At 53.5% G+C, this 19,339-nt stretch overlaps 1 protein-coding gene across 1 annotated transcript in view; it reads right to left on the reverse strand.

Annotated features, from left to right (window-relative positions):
* Positions 1–334: 334 nt before the first annotated feature.
* RADIL (Rap associating with DIL domain) overlaps positions 335–19,339 on the reverse strand; it is a 67,903-nt gene continuing 48,898 nt past the window's right edge. Inside the window, exons 8-16 of the mRNA XM_067534323.1 lie at positions 19,173–19,285; positions 16,724–16,961; positions 12,706–12,878; positions 11,559–11,709; positions 9,930–10,120; positions 7,191–7,614; positions 4,619–4,758; positions 2,869–3,008; positions 335–2,188 (exon numbers count right to left, since the gene is read on the reverse strand). Of these exons, the coding sequence (XP_067390424.1) occupies positions 2,086–2,188; positions 2,869–3,008; positions 4,619–4,758; positions 7,191–7,614; positions 9,930–10,120; positions 11,559–11,709; positions 12,706–12,878; positions 16,724–16,961; positions 19,173–19,285 (1,673 nt within the window). The 3' untranslated portion in view covers positions 335–2,085. The remainder of the gene's footprint in view (positions 2,189–2,868; positions 3,009–4,618; positions 4,759–7,190; positions 7,615–9,929; positions 10,121–11,558; positions 11,710–12,705; positions 12,879–16,723; positions 16,962–19,172; positions 19,286–19,339) is intronic.

Raw genomic sequence — 19,339 nt, forward strand, 5'->3', positions numbered from 1 at the left:
GCCTTGGGTGGGCTCTGGGACTAAGCAGTGAAAGCGGTGACAGCCTGTCCAAAAAGGGAATGTTTGTTTCAAAGCCAGACATAGTTTATCATCATCAGCATGTCAGTAGCAGGCCCTTCTCAGCAAGCTCAGGGTGCAGAAGATGGGCTAGCCCCCCCGAAGGGGGGTGGTGGATGGGAGACGGATTCAGGCAACGCCCCAGCTCTGCCTGTATGTTACAGCCAGGGCTACAAACTACCTCCGAGGCAGCATCCATACGCAACTACAGCCAGCTGGACCTGCTCGTGTTTAAATTCAAATAGCTGCTGGGGGCCTGCAAGCTGGCTACTGGCCATCTAACTGCTGCCATTTCCACTTATGGTCACGTCCAGCTGCACAAGTAGAGGCCGCACTGAAGTGCCTTCAGCAACAAGACCCTAGTTATAGGTGGGAGACGTTTGACTGATGACCTGCATGCTGCCGGCAAAGGAGTTATGGCTTATTACAACGATCTGGAACCTCTAGCCCCCCTCGGTTTTTAATCCTATGCCTACAGCGGTGTTAATAGGTCCCTTCACCTTGAAAGGTCCCTTAGAATAGGGGGAGCTACTTACGCTAAGCTGGCTGTTCAAGTGTGTGTTTTGCTGCGACAGCCTGTGCACCGTGCCCGGCCCTGCGTGTGTAGCCCAAAAGCAGCACTTGGTCCAATAAAAGAGATTACCTCCCCCCCCGCCCGGTCCAGCTAATAGCCTGGGCTTGACATTGCATATGCTAAAGCTGCACAAAGAGCCCATAGCCGAGCAGCCCCGTCTGCATTATGCAGAGCTATGAGTGCAGGCTCTACCCCTTTGACTACTTCACCAAAGCGGGCAGTCACATTCATTCACCTTGGCCAGTGACCAGCTGTGGGCTTCACACAGTAACCGTCTCTCATCCAGGCTCAGGTTACTGAAAGCTGTTGATGCTTCAGTTACACAGAGAAGGTTTAACACTGGATCCTGTGCTAGAGCAGGGGAGAGGCCAGCCCGCTGGGTTGGGATGGTGATGAGGGAAGGAGAAAGACCCAGCAACACCTTGCCAAGACGTTCAGTGGTTGCTGTGCAATTGCTCTCCTGCTGCTTTCTCTCTGCCGTAGCCACTGTCCATCCCTGGTGGATCCGGAGGTGCTGCTCCTATCCCAACAGCAGCAAGGCACTCCAGTCCTGGCCCGTGAGGATGTGAACGGGACAGTCTCCATCATTTCCACCCTGACAGCCCCACGCAGGAGCTTCAAGCGCTAAATCCTGTCCTTGTAGAAGTCACAACGGGGCCGTCTAGCTTCTGTAAAGCCCCACGTCCTTTCCTGAACCCAGACAGTTCTGCCATTTATCTTAGTACTTAAACCACCCCCGCACCTGCCCCACCGCTAGACCCCCAACTTGGAAGGTTGGGGGGAGGGGGTGACATTCTGCTGCCACCTTTCAGAGCCCAGCCCACTACGAACCTCAATTTGCTCCTCGCAAAGCAGCTACGGGGGTTTGTAATTATTTCCTCCCACCTCTGGCCTACGTTCACGTGTCTTTAATCACTAGGTGTTCACACGCTGCTACGTGCCGGCTCTAGCTAACATCAGCCACTGGGGCACTCCACTCCAAGGCAGCCATGCTCAGCTAGCAGCCTGGGAACCCCGCTGTGGGCGTAGAGGACAGGAACAGCTTGCGCCTAACCCCGTTTGAGGCCACGAGCCCGTGAAATGAGACCTAGCCGCTGCCGAGCAGCGCGTGGGGCAGGCCGTTAAGGAGTGGGCTAGGCAAACCCCATGCTGGGGGGGTGGGAGGACAGCAGCTGTAAAATGCTACTTCTGTGAGTGGAGAGCTGTTTGGATGTGACCCCCCCCCAAAAAAACCTCGCTTCTTGCTCAGCAGAGTGGCCCTGTCTCAGGGTGGAGCAGAACAGCAAACCCGTCCTCTGACAAGCAAATGCCGAGCAGTTCTCCAGTCCTGGAAGGGTGCGAGGTCATACTGGCTCCGTCATGTTCCCGGGCCGGTCTCTGCCCATCCCACCAGCCTTGGTGTCGGTGGCCTTGAGAACAGCTTTGGCTGCAGACCGGCCCTTGCAACACGAGCGTTAGGAGGAGGAGCTGGAGCTGATTTTTTTGGCTATTTCCATGTCAGTCTTGGCAAGCAGAAACCGCAGCTTCCTCCCTCCTGAGCGGATGAGCTCCACTGCACTGGAGAGAGCAGACAACAGGACCAGCGAGGTTAATGCCACGTCCCCACTCGCTCTCCACAGAGCAGCAGCTGGCTGGCGTTACACACCGTCAGCTGTTACTGGGACACTGCTTCGGCTGGCCGCCCTGTCAGAGGCTAGCCCTCCGCTCCATCCCCCACTCGCCCTTTGGCAGCTGGATCGCATGGCACAGCAAGTGCGAGGCCAGACACAAGGCCCCCCCCAGAGCCATGCTTTCCCGGTGCAGCTGCGGCACGACCGTCCTCTGCACTGCGTACTTGCTCTTGAGGTTTCCTCCTTGGCTGGGGGGGCTTTACCATTACTGGTCCTCATCTCCCATACCTCCCTGCAGCCCCCCCTCACACCCTCTAGCTCCTTGGCAGTTAGGGTCCATTTTGCTACCTACGTGGCCGCGCTGCTGCATTCCCTGTGGTACAGAACACTTCATTGTGTTTACTGAGTACACGGCTACTCTCCATGGCCTCAGCAGAAGCAAGTGGCACTAGGAGGCGGTAGGTGTAGCTGCTCTCCAATGAAACTGCTGCTAGAGAAGGTTATAGCGATGGTTTTCCCTTGTGCTGGTGAGTACTGGGCCAAGGCTCCAGTAGGACCATGCCTGCTGTTTTGCAACATCCATCCCTGCTTTCATAGCCCGCCCCCTCTTCCCCCTGTTTGTTTTACCTCTGGTAATCTGCTCCAATCAGACTGGTGCCATTGACAGCAAGGATGCGGTCGCCTATGGAGAGTCTGCCATCCGAGGCTGCAGGACTGTCCTGGATAAGGGTCCTGATGTAGATGCCAGGCGAGTTCAGAGGGGTGTGCTGTCAACAATTACCAACAGTCAGTCCAGGCAGACATGAGGCAAAGGAATGGCAGCGGCTCGGAGTCTAACTCCCAAGAGTGATACCGGCAGGGCAGCACCACTGGGCTGGCAATGTTGGAAGCCTGAGTGTCCATTGGTTACTAGTTGCTCCAGGTGTTTTAAACGCCTGCTCAGCGCAGAATTACAAGCCACTGGGTGCAATTTCAAAAGCAGCTAAAGTGACTGAAGTGCCACAGTCCCATTTTTAAGTTGATTGAGGCGGCCAACTGGGCCACGGACTGGAAATGAGCCCTAAGCGCCCAAAGTCACTTTTGAAAATGGGCCTTTGAAAAGTTACCCGACTATGCGAGTTGGTTTTTGGTTTTAAACACCGGTAGCAGCCACTGCCCCAGCTATGGACAGGCGCTCAACATTGTTAATGCTGGTAGAGCTGAATCTACAGTAGCAAGGGTGGGGCACTTGCAGATGACTTCATAAAAGGGCTAAAGCTATTTGTGTGCGCAGGAAATAGAAGCTTAGGTCCCACCTCCAGAGGGAAACCAGGATCAGTGACTTCCACCCTGACTTCCCCCACCTTATGCATTGCTACAGACTGAGAAGATGTCAAACCCGGGCCCCAGTTCTTTTGTACACTCAGTGGGACTCCCACAAGCTGCTCCAAGAATCCTGCAGTACCAACAGGCCAAGCTGCTCTGCCTGCCAGGCCCAGGCTGCTGCAGAGCTAGGGAAAAAAGGAGCTGGCTGTAATTCTGCCTGTGGAACTGCTGGCAGTTCCTAGTAGTGTGCTGGGTGTCTGCAGCGCTGGGCTACAGGAGCTCTCTCCACCACCAAACAGGAGGAGGGCAGCCCTGTCTGTACATCCAGGTGGACAGCAGGGACTGCTGGCTACTCTTCCATTGTTCGTTTTAATTACGGGAGAATCATAATCAATAAAGGCCTTATTTTCTACTGACTAACGCCCTGTTGAGAAAGGCCCCCGTTCCAGCCATCCACTGCACTAACCAGACTGCAACCCACTCGTCCATGAGAGGAGGGAAGTTCAGCGTCGGCCTCCCACAGAATTTCTAAGCGTGCCCCATAAATGCAGGACGTAACAAACCATTTCGCTCCTACTCAATGAGTCCCTGGGGGGTGTCCCCCACCTGGCTGGCATCACTCCAGATTTCTTTGCCATTCATCTGTCGCTTGTGACAAGGGCAGGAAAGGCCTTGATTAGAGTCCGGCATCTAAGTCTTGCAACCTTCTTCCACAATGGACTCTAGGAATAGCTTTGGACATACCTAGTCTCCACCGGCCTTGGGGCAGTTTTGCTGTAAGCATTACAGCGAGGTCTGAGCTAGCAGTATCTGAAATCTGACTCCTTACAGGACCTTGTTGGGAGCCATCAGAATAACCTAAGTAGTCACAGCACTTGGACTCACCCCAGAGATTAATCCAAGCAAACCACTTTGACAGGAAAAGAAGCCTGGGCTAGCTATAGGGAATACACCCGGCGTTAGCATTACAGGTCACTTTTCATCTTTGCATAATGCTTTTCCTACTGCAAAAGCCCATTTCCAAATATGTTGAGAGGCATCAACCCTGTCTCCTACGGCGGTGCGTACTCACCAAGCCATCAATCAGTCCCATCCCCAGCCCAATGGGCCCTTTCTCCAACTCCACCACAAAGACGTAGCAGAAATCATCTGTGGCTGAGCTGCGGCTGGAGGAAGCTGGCGTGGGATAGTCATAGGGCGTTGGAGAATGTCCTGGGGTCAAAGAGATGGTGTTTCAGGGGACAGACAAATACTCCTCCAGTATTCACTGAGCACAGCCTACTCGTCTCTGCACGAAGCCTCCCCATTTCCTGCCCCACCAGAAATTAAAGCTGAAATAAGCAGTGTATCAGCAAGGCTTCCTGTGGTGCATTGCAGCAGCACTTTTGAAGGGCAGGGGTGGGAGTCGCTTCTCATGTGGGCTTGGCCAACCTGCCCATGTAATGACACTTTACTCAGGGAGGGGCCTGCTAGTGACAATGGCAGAAAATGCTTCCCGATGAGGGACTCGGCCCAGAGAGGAGAGACCAGTGGCTACAGGGTATCCTCATCCATTAAATAGCGGTCTAGAATGCCAGCCATTGGGAAATAACATCGATGTGCCTGCGAGATGCCGGATGACTGATAAAAGCACTCTGCCCCCTTCCCCCATCCGTCTGGAGAGCGCCACAACCTGTTGTCCTTAAAAGCCCAAAGGGGCCTCTCCAGTGTTGCCCTCACAGTGATTCTTGGATAAGCACTGCATGTTTGCACGTACAGAAACTGGGATACCAAAATCCTGAGGACACAAAATGGCACTTTGGGTTGATGCCTTTTTGAAAATCTGACCCTACGCAGCTCTGCGGGGAGTCACCGGTTAACAGGCAAGTGTTTCTCAGAGCCACGGGCAGGACAAATCCCACAATAAATGGTGACACGAGAACAAGCAAAGGCCATTCAGTTCCTCCAGGATGTTGGATTTTGCAGAACTGGAACATTTTGGCTTGGGCTCCTGCTTGGTACGTGAAGCTAACGAAGACTGAAGCTGGCCACGACTCAACTCTGCGTTCATGAATACGGACAAGCCCAGTCAGCCAGGAGAGTCTGGTTTCCCCGCCTGGCCTCCATAGTGACCTTATAAAACACTCCTGGAGTGTTGCTGTCTCACATGGCTACAGTCAGCTGACGGAATCAGCCCAGCTCCGCTTGGTGCTGGGCTCTAGCACAGAGTCGTGCTGACATCTGGGTTCCATTTGCTGTCCTTTTCTTTCCTTTCCTGGCTCCCAGCTGGAGGAGAAGGGATTGGATTTTAAAAATAACCCCAGGCGCATAATCACCCAGCCATTGGCCAAGAGAAACACAGGTGGCTACATGTGCAAAATGTGGGATTTTCAACTACCTGCTCTTTCAGGAGTGGCCCCGCGATGCCCAGGTGTCTCGCAAACACCTTCCTGCCACCGTTCAGTTCTAGTTACTGGACACTGGTTCTCACATTCAAACCAATTAACTGCTCCTTTTTCCGGGAGATCTAAATCCGGTGGGATTTAGATGCCAAGCAACCGACGAATCCCTACAAAGAGATCTGAAATGGAAGCATGAGGCCTCTGCTAGCTCCTGGGAGCAAGGTAATGAAATCATCTTCCTTCTGCACTGAACCCAAAGGATCCAGATGGCATTTCACTGTCTGTACACATCCAGCGCCACCAGCGTCCAGCCACCTGCAGGCTGTCGTGCGGCAGCTCATTGGCTGACAGCAGCAAAGGGCAGGGACGAAGGAAGAGGGGTGCTTTGTCCAAGGAAACCTACTCCTACAGAAAGCATCACAGGCTTTTCAATGCCCCCACCGAACAGCCAGGCCTTTGGGTAGCTTGGTCTCCCCCAGGACAATGGATGGAACTCGATGGAGCTAGCTTGGAAGGATATAATGGTTAAGGTGACCTCGGCTGGGGTCAGGGCACGTAGGTCTTTGCTCACCTGATGGTTAAGGCTACAGTTGCAGCGCAGAAGTCATGGTGCTTGCGGTAACTGTGAAGTTTCATGAAGTCCATGACCCCTGCAGCCGCGGCTCCTCTGTGCCCCACTCCAGGGATTGCGACCTGGCTCCTGTGGTCACAGTACCACTCTGGTTTAACCACCCGCCCCTTCATCAACAGAGGGGTGCATGAGCCAAACCTGATTGGTGGTGAGACCTACCGCACAGGGTTGCAATGCCCGAAGCAGGGAGCTGAGCCCAGCCCCCCGGGACAGTAGGTGCTGGTGTGGGCTCACTCTTCAACCCCTCCCGCCCCTGGGCTCCAACCCTTCTGTGACTACAGGGTTTTTTCCATATGCCTCTGCCATGAAATTAACTAAACATTAGCATAACAAAATCACAGCCTTACTGCTGGGTTAGTTAGGCCAGGAAGCTTTTCCCTGTGACAAGAAGTAGAAAGGCCAGGCCACGGCAGCCCAGTGGTGCTCAATTATGCTCTATCCTCCTGGCTGCCATACTTGTCTGACCCCTGCCGGTGCCCCTGGAAGCCCTACTTGCTGACTGCAGTTCCCTATAGGAAGCAGTTCCTAGGGGAAATTGACATTGCAAGATAGCCTTGATAGGACAATGGCAGAGGAGGGCTGTGCTGACACTCCAGCTCTGGGGATCTGAGGGCAGGAGAGATTCTCCGTACCTTCAGGGGTTGTGGCTTTGGTGCCATTGAGTCCATCCCTCCTGGGGTCCTGGACGGCTTTCCCACAGCTGGTGCTCTGAGGGGATTCCAGGCTTCCAGGGTCAAAGTTCAGAGGCGTATTGGGAGGGGTCAGTAAGCAGGAGGGATCCACTGACAACACGCTGGCCTTGGAGAGATGGTTTTTCTCCAGGGTGCTTTGCAGCTGCAGATGCTTGAGTTTTTCTTGGAGCTGTGCCTCACCGGTATAACAGTCCTTGGAGGAGCTGCTCATGTCCGGGGGGAGTGGAGGGCTCCCATCTGTCTCTGCCTCAGCGCAGCTTCCGCAGGGCCTGTAATCCAACCGGCCAGAGGAATTCCCCGGGGCCAGCAAGGCGTGCGCGTTCTCGGTCACCCCGAGGACGTTTTGGCTGGTGGGCACTTCTTTCTTTAAAGGGAGGAAAATACTGAGTTAGCCTGGCATCTTTAGCTAGCTAGGTTCCCATCTCCTTGGTATCTGCCCTCCGCTGGGAGGGTGGGCGTGACCTAGCAGCTCCACTTCAGTAACTCGAGTATTTGGCACTTCGGTGGGCCTGTCAGCCCAGGAAACAAAGGCCAGAGCGGGGAAGTGACTTGTCCAGAGCCAGGGAAGGAGGCAAGGTTGGAGCTGGACAGAGACCACAGACTCCCTGCGTGTAGATAAATGCAGCCATTCTGAGGTAGCACCGCAGTGCAGGAGGCAACAGCTCAGCTCGGTGCCCTGCCCCCGCAGCTGTACAGATGGCTGCAGGTTTGCCCCTGGAGTCTTCTCCATACATCAGTGGGTCCCAAAACTGTAGGGATTAGGCTTTAGGGATTATCTACACGGGGACATTTACCGGCACGGTTAGAACGCTAGAGTTATACTGGTCTAACTGCCAAAGCAGTATTAGCTAAACGGGAAAAAGGGACTCTTACTCCAGAAAGTTTCCCCTCAGGGCATTAGAGTGGTATAACGGTACATCTCCCCGTGTAGACACGCCTTAGATTCCCCCCATGTCCCAGCACAGACGGGAGGGATCCCATGTGTACAGGGGGGATCCCTCTCCTTTTCCAGCTCCCAGCCTGCATCTGATGGCGCCTGCTCTCCATGTTTGTCGGCATCTTCACCCCGTGCAATGCTACCAGCACAGCTGCCCCTAGCGAAGGCCGTCTCCTGTCTGAGGCGGGGACCACAGTGCTGCCAGACGCGGCTCCCCGTTTCCTGCTCACGTGGCCTGGGCTCCCCCTTTTGGTGCCACTCCACGCCTGAGAACTGCTCCCTCCCAGGGAGATTGGCAGGGCAGTGGGTGGCCATAACACGTAGCCCGGACTGGCACTTTTCAGCTCCCCAGCACGTTACACACATTAGCTAATTAACTGTAACACCACAAATGTCTGTGTGTGGAACCCCTGCTGACACCCCTCGGAAGGGGGAGGGGCATGATCAGGAGCCCAGAGCCGCCCCACACTCCCCTCTTCGACCCAGACCAGCAGCGCTCTCGGCAGAAAGAAAGGGAGTGAGACAAGCGGGGAGGTGTGGGGAAGAGACAGGGAAAGGCTGCCTTGCAAACTGGCCTCTCCCGCCCCCTCCTCGCTAACAAGATTGTTGGAACAAGCGTGTCCTTTCTCGGCTCCTCCCCAGGCGAAGGGATTAGTTGCCCGCTAATCCCACACAGCAGCTTTCGGGGGCTGTCACTGGAGATAGCAGCTCGCTAAGGCTTCCCACCCCTGCGTCCCACAGGCAGCGACAACTCAGTAAACGCCTTAGGCTGGTGCAAAGCCAGAGACACACAGCCCTTGGGGTCTGGGTTCCAGCACGGGTCTGGCTGGCACAATGGTTAGAATATCCCAGCCACACATTAATACAGACTTCCTCCTGGGCTCGTCCTGGGAAGAGAGGGTCTCCCTCCCTACTCCTCTTCACCTGCCCTAGCCCTCCACCCGCCCCCCCCACGCGGCGCTGCCTGGCATTGCTGCTCTCCCAAGCCCTGCCATGCGGGGTTGCAGTTACCGCTTGCCAATCAGTTGGCAAGAGCAAACGGGACCAATGCCCACTTTTGCCCCAAAAAAGTCGGGATGTCTGGGACAGGGCTTAAAAAGGCGACTGTCCCGGCCAAAATGGGATGTATGGTCACCCTAGCAGTGGGGGATTGGAGGAACCTGTAAAATTCTGCAGGGGATCAAAGAACCCTCCATTGTCACTTTCTACAGAAAAGGGAGGAATGGGAGAGACAAATCACCGGGCTGATCGGCTGCTGCATCTTCTGGCTGCATCTCCTCTGTATTTCACTGTACCTCCCCCTCGTGGTCGCATCGTGCCTAACGCTCCTGGATACAAGCTCCTCCTGCCACCTCCTCAACCCTATAAAAACCGGGCCGCTTGCCATAAAAAGTCTCAGCTAAATGGACTGGAGGAACGAGTCCCAGGGAGATGCAGAGGATGTGGCAATGTCAGCCGCTGCCCAGGCAATCTAGAGAGGGACCTGGGTCGTTTTTTTCCCAGCTCAGTTACAGTGAGGAGTGATGGGCTGAGAATACGAAACGTGTGAATTCGTCAGTAGCTCCTGGCTAACAGGAGTGAAGTGGCGGGAGCAGCTGGGGCAGTGTTGTCTGGCAGTTAGAGCTGGGGACATGGAGGTGAAAGCGAGATCATCGTAGATCTGTGCAGGGTGGCGGGGAGCAGTGACATCCCTATGAGAGGGCGAGCGGGGAAGATGCTTTCCCTGGGGCGGCGACTGCTACCTTCAAGGGCTCCGACTCCGGCAAGTCACTGGCGTGAGGGCTTTTGCTGCGCAGACTCCACAGGAAGTGACGGATGTACAGGAGATGCCGGTACATGTTATCATCCAGCGTCTCCACCTCCAAGTCCACCTTAAATCCTCCACTCGGCAGGACGATGGGCGGGTGGTTATCGAAGGACTCCAGCACTTCGTCTGCAAAACCCAGAGGGAAGTTGGTGCTGGCACATGACTCACCTGAGCTGCAGCCCTACTCCCCGACCCACGGAGCCATTGCTTTTCCCTGGGTCCCGCTGGCTTTTGGCTCTTCTAAAGCCAAGTATCTGCAGGGGGACGAATCCCAGCCTCACATAGGTCACCACCCCGCACAACTTCCCTCCATGTGCCAGTGAGAAGGGGGCAGAGGGCGCTCGGTAGTGCTTTCGCTCTGCTTAGCTCACCTGGGTCAGGCCTCTTGCTTCTTCCAAACCCTGGAAGGGGCTGCGAAGCACCTTTACCCCTCCCTGCGTCATTTAGAATAGGGCTTTGCAGCTTCTCAGATCCACCGCTCTGGTGCCAATCCCCTCTATTGCTTGTCTCTAAGGCCCACAGCTGTTGCTAGAAGAGCTGTAATCCAGTCTCTTGCACTCCTTGATTGGCTTCCACCCACTTCACTGTGTCCTGTTTGTCTCTTAGTCAGGATCATGATTCTGGGCGAAAGGGGAGGGGGAAGTGCTGAGTCTGCCCAGATGTTAGGCCCTCCCATGTTACAGCCCAGTATATCCGGGCACATGCTACTGGAGGAAGGATGGTCTAGAGGTTAGGATGCCAGCCTGGGACTTCAGAGAGCTAGGGTCAATTCCTTGCTCCACCGCTTGCCCCTGTGTGAGTTAGAGTCACTCTGCACCTCGGCTCCCTGCCTGCACAAGGAGGGTGAAATGTTAATGACTGTGAGGTGCTCAGATCTATGGTAATGGGGGCAAGGCATATAAATACCATAGATAATGCTGTTGATGGCACAGGGTACAGCCAACACTCACCGTCAGGTGTCCCCTGCATCACACCATCTGTCAGGGACGACGGTGAGGCTAGCCCCCCACAGCCCATCACACACAGGAGTGCATGGGCGTGGCTCAAACCGGCGTTAGAACATTCCAAGCTCAGGCTGACACTCCAGCCCCAGTTTATGCTGCGTGTCTCGGCAGAGCAGCACGCATGGGATATGCTCTCTCGCCCCTACCACACCAGGCCCTGCCTTCAGCCTGAATTCCCTTTGCTGCTGGGTATTTCAAGGAGACCCTCACATTACAGGCCTGTAGTTCTTTGGGGCTGCCATGCGAGGGCCGAGTTACCGTAGTCGTGCAGGGACCCCGTGAAGCAGAGGAGGTTGTAAGTCCAATGAAAACACTCGAGGGACCAGCAAAACTCAGCCTCCTGGGAGAGGGGGGGATAACCAACCTGTACTGGCAGGTCGGAGAAAAGTGCTCACTTCTGACAGAGGGGCTTATTGGGATGGGATCCTAGTGCAGGTTTCACTGCCCTTCAGCAGAGCAGGGGTTACAGGACAATAACAGAAGCGCTACTGTCGGCCTAGATCACGTCCCTAGCAGTGCAACGCAGCCCCCAGCCAACTGCACTAGTGCTTTGCATTCACCTGTCCTGAAGGCTGCAGGGCTGTCCTCCGGCCAGGGCAGCCAGGCCGCGACACAGCCCACGTCGGACGCTGCCTGGTACTGAGTCAGGACATGATGGAGCTGTGCAGGGCTCAGGGCTGGGAATTCAGCTCTCAGCAATGGCCAGGTCATCTGAGCACAGAAAGAGAGAGCTGGGGTGAAGGCCTCAGGATGGCCACAGGAAAGACGGCGGGGAGCGAAGCAGTCTTATCAACAGAGAATGAGCTTAGCATGGCTCCTCAACAAGCCAGCAACACGCCAGGGGGACGAGAGCGCCCAGGAGTGAAGGCTCAGCGGTAGCACAGAAGCAGGGCTTGCATGGTTTGCTCCAGCTGCTACTTCTGATACGTGAGCTGCTTACTGAAGCCAAGGACAGGACGTAAGACACAAAAAGCTTGAAACGGTGCCTGCTCCCATCAGTCAGCCTCACGCTGCTGCTTCTGACCAAAATGAAGGGCAGATGTTGGCTTTGAAATTAGGTGTCCCACTTCCTGGGAAATAGCCCTGAATTTCTGGGCAAATAAATTCCCCCGAATCGGCCCCTCAGTTCCCATATTTCAAGCCGGCTGTCCCAGTTCTGCACGCAGAGCCTGTAGGCCAGGGCACATCTGGGGCAATTGAGCAGTTTTCTGCTTGGAGCTTCAAGCAAAGGTGTCACCCAGAGGCACAGGTCAGGAGGCAGCGTTTGAAACCCTGGCCCAGAGACATCACATTCCACGAGAAGGCTCAAATTCACCCAGCACACAAAAGGGATCGGAGTCTCAGAGATTTTGGGCGTCTGTTGCTGGCACGTCGGATCCAGTGCAATTTCTGGAGGGAACCCTGCCTGCCACTTCCAACCCCAGGGATCTCCCAGTGCGGGATGTCCCAGGAGGCTTCTAACAGGAAAAAGGAAGCTGCACATGAAAGAGACTGCTTCTCTTGGCTCCCTGCCTTGGGGAGATGACGCCTCAGTTAGTGTGGGGAGAGCAGGCTTGGGGTACGGGGTGGTCTCCTGCCACTTACAGGACACAGGCCCCCAAAGATATCCAACTGGATTCAGTGGGAGTTAGGCGCCTAGATACCTTTGAAGATCCGAGCCTCACAGGCCATCCATACCCTGGGCCAGGAAGCCCACGCACGTCTCACCTGTGCCAGCTGCGAGCTCGGCATGGCCAGCAGGTGAGCCACACTGGAGAGCTTGCTGAAGAACTGCTCGGCCAGGTGCCCGAAGCCCACACTCTGCACCCACTCCAGGAGGAGCCGCAGGCCGGCGCGGATCTTCACTCCTTTCGACCAGTGGAAGTAGCCCAAGTTGGAGCCTGTGGACAAGGCGGGGGAGGACGACAGAATGAATAGCCACACTTTAACCTTTAACTTTAACACAGGTGCTTTAACCTGACTTGCAACAGGTACCCGGCCCCGTTGCCAGCGGCGCTGCTCAGGCAATACAGTCAGCAACAGGGTTCCAGAGACGGATGCCAACCCCACTCCCTGGAATGGATAAAGCATGTAGGCAGTTGGCTGCCTGGATCAAAGATTGCTCTGTCCAGCCCTCCATCAGGCTCAACCAAGGAGAAGTGAGACAGCCCAGTCACTTGGTTGGGAGAAAGCAGCTCGCTCCAGCCAAAGCCTGCATACTGGACCTTGCCTAGGGGCACATGCTCGCCCTGCTCTGACAGCCGCCAGCACGTGCTGGGCACAGCAAAATGTTGGCCACAAGAAGTGAGAGTCCGTCTGCTCTCTGTGAACACGAGCGACCCCAGGGCATCCTTCCTAGGTGTCCTTAGCCAAAATGCCCTGGTGGTAGCCAGGGGGCTATTTGGAGGTTAGCTGCCAGCCTTCTCCCCAGAGGTGGCTGCATTTCAGTTGTGCTGCGCATGTACAGTTTCTGAAGCGGCTGATCCTGCAGCATGCCAGGTGCTAGCTGCACAGAGCACATCTCCGATAAACGTTCCCTTGCACAAGTCTCCTGTGAGCAAAGCCCGGTGCTGTGGTGAAGGGAAGGAACCCTTTTTTCAAGCTATCATGTAGACAAACTTCTCTTAACCTGCAGCCTCCACCTTCCCTGGCCCCAGAGCCTCTGCAGAGCCCCCATGAGACTATCCCAATGCTCTGGTACTGTCCACCAGGAGGGTTCCAACACCACACGCCTCCGCATCCCGAAACCGATTCACCCGCTTTGACTGGCAGGTTTTCACCCTCTAATCTGCTCTGATCAGCTCCCACGTGCAGGAAATTGACTCCGGAGACAAACATCAGAGAGCTAATGTGTCCTTGACAGGCAGCGAGCCAAGCCTCCACCCATGGAAGCAGGGGAGGGGAGCGAGATGGAGCTCTGGTTAAAAGGAAGAAATAAGAAGAACAGAAGACTGTGCTCCAGCAGGGCTGGGCTGCTCCAGCACTCACTTCCCTCCATACTAGGAGGGCATGAAATGGAGCGGCTGAGCCCACCACCCACACCCCGAACTGTGAGCTAGAATGTGAGCCTCACCTTGCAACTCTGCCCAGACACCTGCTTTGAGCCCTGCAGGCTGAGAGAAAGTTTGATCTGGGTCTTGAGCCCATCTCTGCTGTAGGGGTAGGGCCTGATCCTGTACCATAGGGTCCAGAGCCACTTTGCCATGCCCTTCACTGGGAGCAGGATGGGCCCATGCTGATCAAACCAGAAAGGAGCCATGCTATAGCCAAGGGCTCTAGTTTGTTGGACCTACAAATAATTTAGCCTCACCAACGGTCCTAATTCTCTGTCACTCCACTGGACCCTGAGCCCTACACTGCAGTGGCACGCCACCCCTCTGCGTGGGCACAAAACTAACTGCTCTTCCAGCGATGCCAAATGATGCATGGGAAACGTAACTCTGGCAGACAAACCTCAGGCTTGGGGCTAACAATTCGATGTTCTCCCTTTAAAGGTTCTGTCCGTTACCCGACAGATCCCTCTGCAAACCGTCTATAGCGCAGGAACTCTGTGCCATGATCGCCTGACTAATGGGCACAGGCGCAGCAAGGACATAAACAAATTCACAGGCCAGAAGGGACCATTGTGACCATCTCGTCTGACCTCCTGTGTAGCACAGGCCACAGGACTTCCCCCAGAATAACTCCTAGAGCTGATCTTTTAGAAAAACATCCAGTCTGGATTCATAAATTGTCAGTGATGAAGAATCCATCACAACCCTCGGTAAACTGTTCCAATGGTTAATTATCCTCACTGTCAAAAATGTACGCCTTATTTCTAGTCAGAATTTGCCGTAGGATCGTGTGAGACCTTTCCCTGCTAAACTGAAGAGCCTGTTATTAAATATTTGTTCCCAGGGCAGATAATTACAGACTGTGATCAAGTCACCTCTTAACCTTCTGTTTGTTAAGCTAAATCGATCACGCTCTTTGAGTCTATCACTATAAGGCAGGTTTTCTAATCCTTCGATCATTCTAGTGGCTTTTCTCTGAACCCTCTCCAATTTATCAGCATCCTTCTTGAATTGTGGGCACACAAACTGGACACAACAGTCTAGTAGTGGTCACACCAGTGCCAAATTCAGAAGTAAAATAACTTCCCTACCTCTGCTCAAGATTTCCCAGTTTATGCATCCCAGGATCACATTAGCCTTACCTTTGAAACAACAACAAAGCTCTAAATCTAAAGGCCACCATGACTGTGGCTCAATAACACGCTCCCTGGGACTGTAAAGAGATGGACAGCTACTAGGAAAGCCCCCACTGGAATACACAGTTTCCCTTCCCCTTTTTGTTCTTGCTTAGTGGACCATCAAACATGGCGGAGGGAGCAGCGCTGGAGCAGCCTGCTTGTCACAACAGAGGCTCTGTCTGCAAGGGGTGCAGAGCCATGCAAGAAGAGGGACAGAAGTCTGACAGGGCTGAGTGGGAAAATTAGGTGAAATCTTTAAGCATCCAGCGCCTATCAACTCTTATGGTGTTAGCTGTAACAGCTGGCGGGAATGAGGTTCTGCTAGGGTTTGTACAGGTATCACATGCTTTGTAGTTCAATTGGAATTCTGTGGTAATGAGGATGAATTAACAAGCCCATTTTCTCCTCAATTAAGAAGCCGGATGCCATGTTTTACTACACTCGGCAACCAGGCAGTGCTGGGGAACAAACTCCACTAACAAACTCCACTGTGCCCTGGCCTCCGCTCAGCACCAAAATGGCAGATCTTTTATCAACCCCAGCCCGAGTGATTAGAGGGCGGCCCGTTCATTGTGGGGGGAGCTAAGAGAGGCTGAACACGGCCCTATGAATAATGGTAATGCAGTGACCATCCAAGGCATTAATAAGGGGTTAACGGAGCATTGTCGATAAAGGCAGCAGACTCAGGCCAGCAAGCGAATGTAAAGGTAGAGTCAAGCTAAGGGAGCAGAAGCCAAAACCTGAGCTAAGCTGTCATCTGAGCCAACTATACCCTAGAGAGCAGAGAGCACAGGCTGCGATCTAGGGAGTCCAGCAGAGTCGAGGAAGGGAAGTCACGAAGACCTCAGTGGCTGGACTCTAGCTTGGTTTATCCTCATCTGTGGGCATAAATGAACCCCAGCCGAACTCTAGCTGCCATAGGTTTCGTTGCTACTAAGCCGGCAGTGTCCTGCCCTCCCCACTCTCTCTCTCTCACTCTCACATACGCAGACACACGCTCTCTCTCTCTCTCGGCACTTAAGCAGGGCTCTGAATGATTGAAGGTGACACTTATTCCTAACCACCTCTCTGATGACACCAGTGAAACAAAGGACGCAGTGGCTTAAGTCAAGTTCTAAGGCATCCTTAGGAAGCACGTTGGTTGCTTTGCTGTCAGTCTGGGGGCCTCTTCCTGGCAGTGGGACCATACTAATGAATTATGCACGTGCTCAATAGCCTAACACGAATTTAGGTAAGAGTGCAGCAAGACTCCTTTGCTGGATGCAGGAAGATTCCAGGTGCATCCAAGCCCCTGACATCCTAAAACATCTAAACAGATGCTGTAATATCTCCCCCCTCCACCTTTGGCCGATCTTCATCTCATAGCCTGGCTGGCTGCAATACTGGGGCATTTTAGGTCTGTTTCCTTCTGTGAATGAATAAACACAAGGAGGTCTTCAAAGCAGACAAGGCCAGCCTCTGAGATCACCTGCTCCTCCCACAAAGGTCTCACTCCCTGGTCCCAAGGCCACTCACCTTTGTCCATGAGCTGGTTGAAGAGCAGAGTGTTGGAGAAGAAGAAGAGGTAGGCAAACATCTGGGAGGCTATTTCGGGGTGCACTTCATACTGGTGGAGCAGGTCCAGTGTAGCCTGGTAGATCAACACGACTCTGCGTATTTCTTCAGGCAACTGGGGTGATGTCCACCAACCTTCCTGGCCCTCACTCTGAAAGGGGTTACACTCCAGGAGGGCAGGTAGAGATACATACAGAGACTGGACAGGGAGGAAACAAGAAATACACAAGTCCAGATTCAAAGCACTGGAGATTTACTGTGGGAAGCAATTCTGCACTGGCCAGATGGTGTCCTAAACAGGTCTTCAGAATCTCTCATTTCCATGGTCCCATAACCAGCTCAAACCCTGCTGTTCTCAAACATGGAAGAGCATATTTCTTGCCCCCTCATGGACTAATCTCTTGCTACCTGCAACCCTGCTCAGCCCCATCCCTAAGCAATAATATAACGAGGCATCCACGGTGGCCAGCTGGCTCAGTCTGTTTTGGTGAACAAACGGAACGTCAGATACAAACTACTGGAGATATTAAGTGAAGGGGCTATGCCAGTTCAGTGCACCACATGCGGGAAGTGGAGACCTCATACACATGCTACGAAAAAAAGGCAGATGACAAAAGCAGCGTCCAGCTGGAGCCTCTTTCCTTTATGCAAATGAGGGCAGTTGAAAAGCAGAGTCTAAGCAGAGCTTTTGCTAGATACGCAAAGGAGAGAGGATAAGCATCAAGCAATCAGAGAGAGGGAGAGACTGCTGGAATAGTGGAACACTCTTTCCACAAAGGGGAAAAAAGAGCTACAAATAGAATCAAGAAGAAAAATAGTCCAGTGGGAGGCCAAGTCTGTAATCACCAGACCTGGCAGGGGGACCTGGCGGAAAGGCAGCGTCATTGGGCAAGTTTAACTTCTGTTTCAGTGGAAACAAGTCTCCGCCCTGCAGACACAGGCAGCCTTTCTATGTGCCCACACTGCACACACTGTTCCGTGCTCCTTAATGAGCACTTGCAATAAAGTTTCACCCACGGGGCCTGCCTGAGTGAGTCCAGAAGGAGTATTTCCATCATGTACAAGAATCAATTCATTATACCCCGGGCTGTTCCCGTACAGTAAATCACAAACGAGCTGAGGAGGGTTGGACGAGCTATCCCAACAACTCTTTCTCCTGATCTGTGGCCCACACATTTCCTCCTGGCTTCCTGTGTCCTGGGCCATTGTTTCCAAGTCCATAGACATGCAGAGAAAGGTTTCATCGTAATTCAACACTCTCCTCAGGCTGTGACCATCATTTCAGCCCAAAGGAAAATGTCTCCAAAAGTTACAGGAACGAGTGAGGGAGAACAAGGGTTGGTTATGAAAGTGACCGTGCAGCCTTTGCTAAGGCATTCATGAATGGGGACACTGTAATGAGCGAATGCCTAGCTAGGAGACAGCGTTACTATTCATCCTTCAATGGGGACCTCTCAGTCTGACCCCCTGCCAGAAATTCACTGTGATCAGTCCAAGGTAGCCCACATGTAGCTCTCCCCCACTGCAAATCACCTGCTAGGGTGATTGTACTAAAAACACACCGTTTGCTATCTCGATTCTTATACAGTGTAGTACCTTTAAAGATCATGAGGCATTCATGTATTGTGGTAAATGGGGGCGTATATTAGTCATAGCATCCGAGCAGCTCGCAGTCCTTAATGGATTGTATCCGCACATTCCACCAGACAGGTAGGAAGATACACTCCTCATTTTACTGAGTACATCAAATAACTCACCTAAGGTCAGGCAGCAAGCCTATGGCTGAGCTGGGAATTTAACCCAGGGCCCTGAGTCCCAGTCTACTGCTCTGTGTCTGTCTAATCTATTTAGACTGCAAGTTCTTTGGGGCAAAGTCTCTCTCTGACTGCATGTTTGTGCCAGGCCTTGCCCAATGGGACCTGGATCCTGGCTGAGTTATCCTCTAGGTGCTGCTGTATTAGAAAACACAACCCCTAACTAACTTGTGCGAGTGACAGACCATCCAAAAACATCTACAGGTTTTAAAAAAAACCCACCTGTCTGATCATTTCTGACCTCAAGATTCACTCTTCAGTGACTAAGGAAAGTTAGGAAAAGTCAAATCCTCTGGAGCCTGTCATTCCTTGGACCGCATCCTAAAGACCAGCATTTCTTAGTACGCTCCTCCTCCGGAGGAGGCTTGAAGGAACCATTACATCTTTTAGAGTTCAGTAGAAAGAAGAACCTGCTGTACCAGGACAGGTTGGAGAGGGATGACGATTTAAGGCACAGCTGCTCAGTTGGGAGGGTTCCTTTTCCCTTCCCTCAGCCCCCTTAGATTTCTAGTGAGGCACCATCAGCACAAAGCTCTTCTCCCTTGGCGCTTGCCCTCGAGATTAGACTGTGCATTGGGGGGGCCGGGTGCACATACCTTGGAGATGTAGTAGACACACTGCTGGAAAGTATACATGATCACTTCCTCTAGGACCGTCATGGCTTCCTCGCTGGTTGTGATGGTTGAAGAGAACAGAGACTCCTTAGAACCTAAAGAACAAAGACAGCAATGCAACATGTCAGGGCAAAGGGCTCCAAACTGGG

The sequence above is a fragment of the Emydura macquarii genome, unplaced genomic scaffold (assembly GCF_026122565.2).
Source record: "Emydura macquarii macquarii isolate MOO-44397 ecotype Brisbane River unplaced genomic scaffold, CSIRO-AGI_Emac_v2 contig_3390, whole genome shotgun sequence".
Classification (NCBI taxonomy): Eukaryota; Metazoa; Chordata; order Testudines; family Chelidae; genus Emydura; species Emydura macquarii.